This window comes from Fomitopsis serialis (assembly GCF_022376445.1).
Source record: "Fomitopsis serialis strain Sig1Antser10 chromosome Unknown B0H18scaffold_426, whole genome shotgun sequence".
In the NCBI taxonomy this organism is placed as follows: domain Eukaryota; kingdom Fungi; phylum Basidiomycota; class Agaricomycetes; order Polyporales; family Fomitopsidaceae; genus Fomitopsis; species Fomitopsis serialis.
In genome coordinates, this window is record NW_025955386.1 from 8,640 (window position 1) to 19,032 (window position 10,393).

The 10,393-nt window shown below is 53.4% G+C and overlaps 1 protein-coding gene across 1 annotated transcript; it reads left to right on the forward strand.

Annotated features, from left to right (window-relative positions):
- Nucleotides 1–566: 566 nt before the first annotated feature.
- B0H18DRAFT_1176982 (uncharacterized protein) lies at nucleotides 567–5,426 on the forward strand (the record flags this gene model as incomplete). The annotated part of the gene is made up of 6 exons (XM_048035937.1): nucleotides 567–780; nucleotides 832–1,592; nucleotides 1,661–2,624; nucleotides 2,687–4,615; nucleotides 4,678–4,868; nucleotides 4,929–5,426. 6 exons carry the CDS (start codon nucleotides 567–569, stop codon nucleotides 5,424–5,426), a joined length of 4,557 nt encoding a protein of 1,518 aa, XP_047884652.1.
- Between the last annotated feature and the right edge of the window lie 4,967 nt (nucleotides 5,427–10,393).

Consider the following 10,393-nt stretch of genomic DNA (forward strand, 5'->3'; position numbering starts at 1 on the left):
AGGTCGACATCGATCGGTGGTCAGGAGGTAGCGATGCAAACATAGCAAGGAGCGAGGGGTCCAACATCGGGATGCGAGACGGATTGGAGAGAAGAACTTAACTGTGGTTAAGTACGTAGATCTCGCCCGGGCGCCTATCCACGCTACGCGAGATGCCCGGGCCAAGCCCGAGGTGAGTCTATTACCTCCGTCGCCAAGGGGCGTCCAGAACTCTAGCGCCCGATATCGACCCCCCCCTAGCCAACCCCCCGGCAGGTTCCCGGGGTCCCGATAATAAGGGTAGACCCACTTTTCTGAACAGTTTTCGTCGAAGTCGGTCACAACACAAGTTCTCCTCTACGAAAGGTTGTGTAATGGGATTGTGGGAGTCCTATAAGACTACTGAGGAGGTAGTCAGAGTATACATAGTTCTGAATGTCGAGTTGTGGGCAGTCTGGCCGTATATGGAAATACATATGCGTATGTAATAAACGCGTATGTCATCGCTATGCGTAAGACGCGTCGACGCGACTACACGAACCGCGCTTGCGCGAACCACACAGCTCAACATTGCAGAATAGTACCTCATGCTCCATGATTACCCATCTGAGGACTTGTATCCACCCTCAACGCCTGAAAGCCATGAAGAACGCATTAGGAGACTCGCACGAGGAGTTGGTTTGAGGTGGGATTCGGAGGATGGGTCGGATGAGGATACAGATTCAGCAGAGATGAATGGTGTCGAATGCGAGTCCAGTGGTGCTCTGGGCTCGCCGCTTCCTGCTCTCGACATTTCGCAAGGTGAGTATATCATTGGATTCATCAGACTTACATAAATGACATCCCTGCAAGCATATGAACATGACGACTTCGAGCATACAGCACATAATGACCCACCCTCTCGCCGCGGCTACTACAACACAACTTGCGAGACTTGTGGTCTGTCTGTACAGGTCACGGACAACACAGATTACTTCATGCAGCAGCATCTGCGGAGCAAGCGGCATAAGAAAGAGATGAGCAAACAGCAAGCAGCACAGGAAAAGGAGCTCGCGGACAGCGTACGCAATGAACATTTCCCTCATCCTATCATCGCATCAGACCTAGAGCGCCCTGAACCGTCTCCACCGCCCGCATCCATGCCCTACGAGACGCGATGCCAGCCCTCACGCGCTCCGGAGTCAAATCCTGCTGCTGTAGTGTCAGTGCGGGACCATGACTACGACACAGATACAGACCATCCAGACGGCGCGACGATGTCGAAAGCTTGTGAAGGAACCGTCGTGCAATGGAGTGCGGGGCCGGTGATGAAGACATTCCCGTGGCAAGTCATGGAAATTCGCCGAGAACAGCTTGGGTTCCACGTCAGCGGACTGAAGAACAACGGAACAGAGCTCTGGATGCAGTCCGACGATTGTGAAGAGGAGGTTTTAGTTGACGAGGAAGCCTGCTCACCCTGTCTACGTGTACCGGTGTCCCGCGCCTTCCGTTTGCTCGCTGAAAGGGCCAATCAGCCATGGACACCGCACACACCGTACGCGTGGCTAAACTCGGTGCAATCCGAGGCTGCATTGAATGTTAAGTCGACAGAGATCAGCGAGCTCCGATCCAGGGTGAGTCAGTTCGCAGATATGGATGCTTCAATTGCACTGGACTTACCGAGCAACTCGCATGACTGTAGGAGCAGGCCGGGATCAAGAAGCTAAACCGTACTGTCCAGAAGTTGAACGATTGGAAGCGTTTAGTCAAAGCTATCGCAACACACGACGTCAAAAACGTACATCACCTTGTTCGGATTGCTCTCAAGCAGAACTGCGGCCCGCGGGAAATCGTCGAACGGTTCTTCAAAGCTCTTGATCACGTCTACCACGCTCGAGGTCAAAGCGAGGACGATATCGACCTTGCAAAGCTAATTGAACATTATGCGGGGCGGAATGGATTGTTCGCCGCTCAGAAGCACCTTGGCTTACCATCCTCGTCATCGCTACATCGCCTAGCCAAGACACCTCCCGTTCAGCCATCCTCAGGAAAGCTGCGACCCGCCGAGCTCACCCGGAACATTCATGCACGCTTTCCACCGGGTGCGCCGCACTCAAGAGCAAAATGCGGCTACTCCTTGTCCGCTGACGGGATTGCTATCGAGCGCCGGATGCGATGGGTGAAGTCAATTGACTGCATGGTTGGCGCATGTCGGGAGCACTGCAGTGGCCTCGATATGTCGATGTCAAACTTTAGCTGTGTTCTCGAGGTTGCGGAGGCGATGCACGGCGACTCACCGACGTGTCATTATGGGTCAGATGCAACTGTCTTTGGCATGGCACCGTTCCGGGGTGATAATTACCATATTGTCCCGATTGCGGTCTCTGCATCTTGCAAAGCCGAGAAGGCTGAAGAATTCGGTGACATGATTGACATGTCCATAGATGAATGGGACACTCACGCTGCTGAGGACTGGGGTAATATGTGGACCTTCTCATGCGATGGTGCCTCGACGTTCCGGGGCGCGTGTTACAACCGCTTGATGGTTCGCGAATTCGATCGTTCTGGTGCACTGTATCGGAAGCTATCCCATCTCAAAGGGCTCAACCTAAGCTGCGGGAAGAGTGACGTTGTTCATGCTCCAGACCCAAAGCATCTGATCAAACGTACGTACCCAAGAGAGCTGTATATGCACCATCTGTTCACCTCGTAATTTTGTATCTTGCAGGGGCAGCGACACATGTACGGAGCATGGACGGATCAGTATTGAATAGTGTCATCATCAACCGTATGGTTGTCACACGTTTCCTGCGGATGCTTCCCCATCAGACCCACACATCCGTCGACATTCTGGTAGATCCGGCAGACCATCAAAATGTACCACGCGCCATAAAGCTTTTGCGAGCTGTCATTGAACTCTCCGAATCAGAGCTTCCAGGCCTGAAACCGACAGACACAATCACGTACCATGCTATCTGCCTTCAGGCAGCTCTGTGGCAGTCGCTCCTAGACGCGTTCATGGACCCGTTACTCTCACTTTCGGATCAACTCACCCACCTGTCAAAATTTGCGCACATGTCCTTCGCCCTCTACCTGCAACACGGATCAGCATTCCTGTCGAATCAACTCTACAGTGACATACAGGCACTGATCAAAGCGGTCTACGTCTGTGTGGCACGGCAGCAACTTCTCGATGACGCACAACCGTTTTATCTGTATCAAGTCGGCAGCGACAGGCTTGAAGAGCTATTCGCAGAGGTGCACACGCAGTCGCATGATAGGAACTGCGATATGGCACAGCTTGCCGAACGTCTTGCGATATCCGCTGAGATTGTCGATATCTACAATCGACATCCAGAGTGGAACCGAGGTCAGCGGCGGCGATCATTTACAGGACGTGAAGGTGTGGACCATGTCAATCCGCGGTTCTACACAGGCGACATGACGGTGCGGAACGTTAATCTCGGGACGGTGTGGCACTCGGGCCTCATTGCCGCAGACAAGGCTCTTCGCTCGCGAGGGGTTCATGTCAACATCACCGACAAGCTATCATGTCCCAAGACCGATTTCATGCGGCCACGAGGCGACACATACCCGGGAGTCTCGACGGATCCTGATCGGTCCGTTGATGCTAGCTCTGAAGCCAGGCCAGCAGTCGACACCAACCATGCACAGGGAATGGAGCCCGCTGAACATGAGTCTGAGTCGGTGGACCCAGACCTCGTGAACATGGAGCTGCGCGACTTGCTATCAAGCCCGGATGCCAATGGCAATGTCCAGACGTCGCAGGAAACTGATTCAGACTGGCTATGCGTACCTGGCGAGGACGGAAACAACCCCAAGGAACTCCACAAGTCATCTATTGTGAGCGGCCTCTTCAACCCAGCAGGTGGTCGTCTCTCCGTGGATCGCCTTCGTCGTGTTCGAGGGTTTCCACGCGTGTTTCGTGCATACTCCATGCGGAACGAGGAGCTGACTGGAGAGGATGTTGTGAATGTTGGTGACACTGTCCTAGCTCCATTCCGTTCGCTTGACTCCGTGGCGGCTGGCTTCATGCAAGTGAAGGGTATCGAGAGGAAAGGGAGTCGTATCGCACAAGTCAGCGAGGCGGACCTTGAGGATGTCTCGTCAGCTGTCGTGTTGACGGGACAACTCTTATCCATGATACCGCAGTCCGAAAGTGACGATTTGGGCCCTGTTGAGACTACTCCCGCTCAGGGAATTGCCGTCAGAGATGGCGGCTCATTGGCAGAGCCTCAGTCCCACTCACGGTCACCCATCGGGTCGTCGATGGCGGTTTCTTGCGGGTGGCTTTGGACTGGCGATTCTGTTCGGTTCCACTCAGCGAATACAGGAGCAGCAACACGTACCGCACAGAAGACAGATGAAGGAACACGCAACTCCCTATCCGTTCATGTCCCTGGCTCTCTCTCTCAGCCTGTTGACATGGCTGTTGTGCCGATTGCGTCACTCCCCCCTCTACAGCGCCAGGCCTTCAGTGACCGTGGGGCACTGCATACATGTTCTGTCGATCAAAAAACGCTTCACGAGCTCACTGCGAACCTATTCAAGTCAGTCGATCCCGCCTCGTTGGTCAGCCGACTCACAAGATACGGGCCTGCGGACGCAAAGCGCTTCCCATATCTTGATAACAACGGTACGTGATCAATATAATGCCAAGATGGAATAGAGCAAGGGTCTAATGAGACTACACGGCAGGAAATGCGCCATTTCTGGTTGACAGCGCCATGCGCTTGATCGCGGAGAAGAATGAAGGCGGCGTAACTGGTAATCGCATCCAATGTTATCAATGCGGCCGTGTTATCCCCCCTGAAATGTGCCGAACGCATGTTGGCGAGCACATATTGCGTGCAATCCTTGAGGTCCCAGAGGCAAACTTGCGCGAACAGGTGAGTCGGGCTGCTGAGCACTTCAGTAAGAGCCTTCGACTGACTATCAGCAATCTCCAGATTCATTCGGTGTACCCGTGCGGTTTCTGCGGACGAACCGGGTGTAATATAGACCTTTTGAAGACGAGCTCGTCATATCAGCCGGCATCAAACTGTCCACACGCACACAAATTCAACCTGGCTCCTGCGAAGAAGTACTCGGCACGCATGCCATCGACCAATGTCCCTCTGCATTGCGATCTTTGCGAAACGGATCCCACAACGAAGAAGAAACCAACATTCTGGAAGTACAACATATTCAATCATATTCAAGATAAACACCCACGGAACTGGGAAGCAGGAACACGTCGCACGAAAGGCCTCAGCAAAGCTTTCATCGCGTCGATTGACATTGATCCGCGAGAGCTTACAGCGATCGCCCCAAGTGCAACACGTATCTATCCTATCCCTGACGCAGAGGCCGACGCACAATCACAGCAGGACGGCATGTCAACCGCTAGCAAGCGTCCTGGCGATGCTACAGTCGAACGTCGTGCTAGCAAACGCATTAAGCTCTAGCTTACTTATACTCGTAGAGTCGTACTAAGTCTCGGACTTGCATCACATTTGGTTCAACTTATATGTGAATTATTGTTCTCTCTCTCGTAGATAGTACACTACAACAAGCTGTATATTGAACTCCTAGTATATAGATTGGAATTAATACGTATTCGTCAGTGTCGTACTGTGTCTACGGAGGGAACTTGCTGCAAGTCACTCAGCATCGACTCAGTGTTGCCGGCACTTGGGCGCTCAGAAGTGGGTTGGTTGTAGGCAGGTTTCCGGGGTCATGGCGCTCACTTTTGCAGGGGTCAATATCATGAATCGTAGCTGATGGACGCCCCTTGTCCGTCGCTGAGTTGCACTTATGTACCCATCGACAGTGCCGTAGATACATTATTCGAGCTGTCCCGCGACGGCGGCGTATGGTTAGGACAACATATCCGACAACCTCAGGATCGTGCTGCCGACCCGCGACGCTCGGGCGCAATTATTCATGCTATTAGTTGCACCTTCCTTGCTCACTTCGAACGGTCCATGGCACCGTACTGCGTCGTGACATCGATGGCCGATCTTTACGCCGTTGTTTGCTCAACTAAATGAGCTGGAAGGTAAGTACACTCAGGAATGCAGTGCTGACACTTGTCAGTGTACATCTCGAGAGTACACCTCAATATCCCAGAGAAACATGGAGCCATATGGAGGGCACGCACTAATGGGCTTCTCGAGACTCGGACATGAACCAAACTGTCATTCACCGAGCTTCTTGAGTATCATTCCGGACTGGAGTAATAATGTTATAGACTATCATTTCTCCAAGCGAACTTGCTTCTTCGTTGACGTTACGGCACGGTATGACACGTCGTTGAACGAGGTTCCGGTGTTGAACACCACAAGTGTGTTAACTTACTAGTCGAGTGAAAGGTTGTGACAGCAATAGCAGGGTAAATGAAACGAGTACTCAATGACGTCGGCACGCATCGCACCTGAGCCAAGTTCGTTTGGTCTCGTACCCATCCGTGTGGACGCACCGTGTCGGAGCGCTGGTGGGGTGCGTCCACACGGATGGGTACGAGACCAAATTCGTTGGGGCCGTCGACTCGGGTGTTTGTAGACACTAGTGGTTGTACACCAGCGGCATAGACATTAATCTGGTCTCGACAGGTTGAACGCGAACGTATCCAACGCGGATCAGCAAGCCGGGATAGAACTATCGTGTACAATACATGAGATCCGTACCGCATACTGGAGTACTAGGGCTGAATGTTTGAGGATTCGCAGGCTGCACCAGAGGTCGCCCGTCTTAGACACGACCTCGCGCGCTCCTGTCTACTGAGGACGACAAACAAGACAGTTATGGACTAACGTCTACTTTTCTTGCTTTTACCATGCGGGTTTGAGTCTGTCGCTTCCCGGGGCCGCTTTTTGTCTTTCGTGTTCGAAGACGCAGGCTTCATACTCTCCTTTGTCGCTCGCACTTTGTGCAGGGTGCCTCGTAGAATCCTCTGCTCGCCGATGCGAACAATGATCGCGTGCTTCCTATTAAGCGAGAGACCGTCATTCGCAGACTCAAGGAGCTGCTCGTCCTCCTGATGCTCATGAGCAAGCATAAAAGGTCAAGGCACATGAAGGCATACCACGAGACTGTTTGGATAATCCTGCATGCGTCTTGCCAGCGTCTTCTCAATAACGGTGAGCACGCCGAGATCGACTTTTGGTTTCGGAAGTTTTGCCTTCCCGCTCGTCTTCCCCCACTCGTCAAGGGGCATCAGCAGGAGGCGCACAAAAGACACGAGGTCTTCTGGAAGCTCGCAATCTGTCCCAATCACAAAAGTGCTGCCGCAGGGGACATCGTGAGCTTCTTGGTAACGATAGACTGTGAAACACTCAACTCATCGTCGGCGTTTTCGAGCCACCAGTCGACCCGTTCGCCCAAAGATGTAGATTGGCCATCCGTAACGGCCGCAACTGCCAAGTCGCCACGGATTTCGACTACGTCTGCAGGATTACCAAGGCCACCAAGGGGCTGCGGAACCGGAACAAGGTCAACATGACCATATCGGCGAAGCAGATCCGAGTTTGGTAGGTCTCCGTATGTATTCCACTGAGATGGAATTGATACCTTCAGTCGCTAAAGACGAAGTCGACGTGGTACTTACGATCTGTTCCCCAGCTTTGATAGGCTTCGTAGTGACCATGCGCAGATCCTTAGCCTCATGGAACAGCTTGGCCTAAGAGGCAACATCAGCGGACGCGCTGCACGATTCGAGGATAACATCGATGCTTACGTTCTCCGACTCATAACGAGCATTGAGCATGTCTGCCATGGGCACCATTGCGACGACGGCGGAATCCTCAGCGCCCTCATCGTCTGAGTCTTCTGAGTCAACCTCTAACGTGTCGTCTGGCGGCCTCTCAGTGTCTCCGATCGCAGTTTCGCCTTGTGTATCTTCTTGTTGGTCCACGTCCATGGCCTGACCTTCTGGGTCGCTATCCTCGGCCGCTTCATCGTGCTCCTCGTCACCAGACCATGGCTCGACGTGGAAGCTACGAGACAGAATGCGACTTCCCATGATATGGTATCGTTCTAGCGAATAATGAAGCTGGCGGGCACCCTCAGGGAATAGCTCGGGACGACCCTGAGCATGCAATGTCAGAATCGAAGCAAAAGCATCGTGAATAACTGTAACCACCTGTATAGCAGGAATTACTTTCTCCGCGTAATCTCGCTCGGCTTCCTCCTTGCCTATCTTGTCTGTGGAACGCCAGGGAACTGGAGCGTTAGCGCGCTGGGGGTGACGAGAGTAATCGAAGACGAACCTACCACTGCAGTCCCCGCGAGCTCTTTTATATCATCATCGGGCCAGAACATGGGCGTATCGAACGCTGAAGGCAGGGAAGCTAGCGGGAATATATCAATGCATCACTTATGGTTATGCAGTTCGTCGCTCACGACTTACAGAGATACGCGGACCACCTTGATACGCTTCCCTGTGCTTCCTCCCACATCATGCAAAGAATCAGACCCGCCCAACCCTTGTCCAATCCGAGCCGTTTCCACGCCTCCATGCCGAACAGGGAGGGGAGAGAGGATGTACGCGTAGACAGTGTAACGTCGCGCGGGATGGTGAACAGGACATGCCCCTGCTGCATCACTTCACATAGGTAAATTGACTCGTACTGCGATGCGTACGACTTACAGGTATGTCCTTCAGAGCGACGGCGCCGCGGCCGCAAGCAGGGTATTCTGCAAATCCCATCGACGATGTGTCGACAGTACCATTTCTGGACTTGAACCACGCAATCAGGTCATCTGAAGACATCTTCTCTGAGCTCAGATCGCCTGGACGGGAGCAGGATCTAGCAGTGAATGTGTTTAGAGTGTTGGACTGGGAGGACGAGCCAGTGGAAAACAACTCGCCTCGACGCGTATCTCGTGACAGCAGCAGACGCGTACGAGCGCTCGGCGCGTCCGAATCACATGCCTCCAACGTGCCACTCAACTCTCCAAGTCGCTGCAGGCAGCAGCGAGTTGACCTCGACTCCAACGAAGTTGAACGGGATAGGCCAGACACATGAAGGTCTACGATGGTTTGCGCTGCGAAAAGGAGAAGCTAGATGAGCTGTATCGCAAAGAACTCAACACCGTATTGGATTTGCACGATCTCCTGCTTGACCATGTCATACCAGACATGGTCGCTGAGCTTGGAATCGATGAGCGCGGTCGACAAAATTTTGTGGACTGGGCAGCAGACATCCGTGAGTACGAACTGTGGTTGAGGTGTGGTTACTGACGTGTCGAAGCCTCTATATTTCGCGTTTTGAAGGTAAGAGAGTTGCTTGCCCGGTTCTACTTCGCCCCAACTGACTTCGAATCATAGCGCCACAAGTTCGTCGCATCGTTGGCTCTTGAAGATATCCGGCGCATCATGCTCGGCCGCCTGAGCCCCATATCTCGGCCACGAACGGATGTCGCGCAGTTCCTACGCTGTCTCCCACTCAGCTCAGTTGATTCTTTCGGTCGACCAATCATCGTCATAAGGCCAAAGGGGCTGCAACTCTCGTCACCCGAGCTTCCGTCTATTTTGAATACCTCTATGGAATCCTTGCGCGTGCGCCTCCATCAGCTCAACTCCAAGTGCGATGTCAGGGAGCCACCTGTCCTGCAGTACATTGCCCTGTTGGACATGGAAGGCGTGTCAATCACCAGCGCTGTACGTCCATGTAATCTTTCAGAAACCAGGCGTTTGAATTCACCGCCTGGACATAGGGACGGATGGATGTCATCTCAAAATTCGCGCAGCAAATTTTGCCCGCGTTTCCTGGCATGATCGCGGCGGGTGAGTGTCTCTGCCACTAGTACCTGTAGCGCGCCTCGTACATGTGGTTACCTTCCGACTGATGGATCGCATCACGCAGTCTTTGTGCTCAACTACGCATGGTCCTTCTCCGGAGCATGGAACTTCGCGAAGCATGTGTTCTCATGAGCGGCATCGTGTCACCCTTTTTCTGACTATGTTTATCAGACGGCTCCTGCCCCCGAGAGCGCGTTCACGTATCTTCTTCCCCAGCCGCGAAGAGCTCCTGGACTACTTGCCGCCAGAATGTCTCCCATCTGGTAAATTCTTCTTGCCTTACGCCGACTGGAAGCTCACCTCTCGTATGGAGATTTCGGTGGTCTCTTGCCTCCGTCTTCTGAACTGGAGGATCTTTTGCGGACTTCCCTCGAGACTGCGGATGGAATTGGTCCTCAATTCGATGCTAACGCCGACGCCGGCCCTGCGGACAAAAGCGTAGACACCCTATCGGACTCAGAGGCGGCAGATCCTGAAATTCCTAGGATGGGAGTCCCCCCATCGCGCCCAGCCCCACAGCACAGCCCCTACTACGGATACCCCGTTCTTCACGATACCCCCATCCCGACTCTGCGGCACGGCCGCCGACGAAAGCGAGACCTGCTGCGCACACTAGCGTGGCTCTTCTGG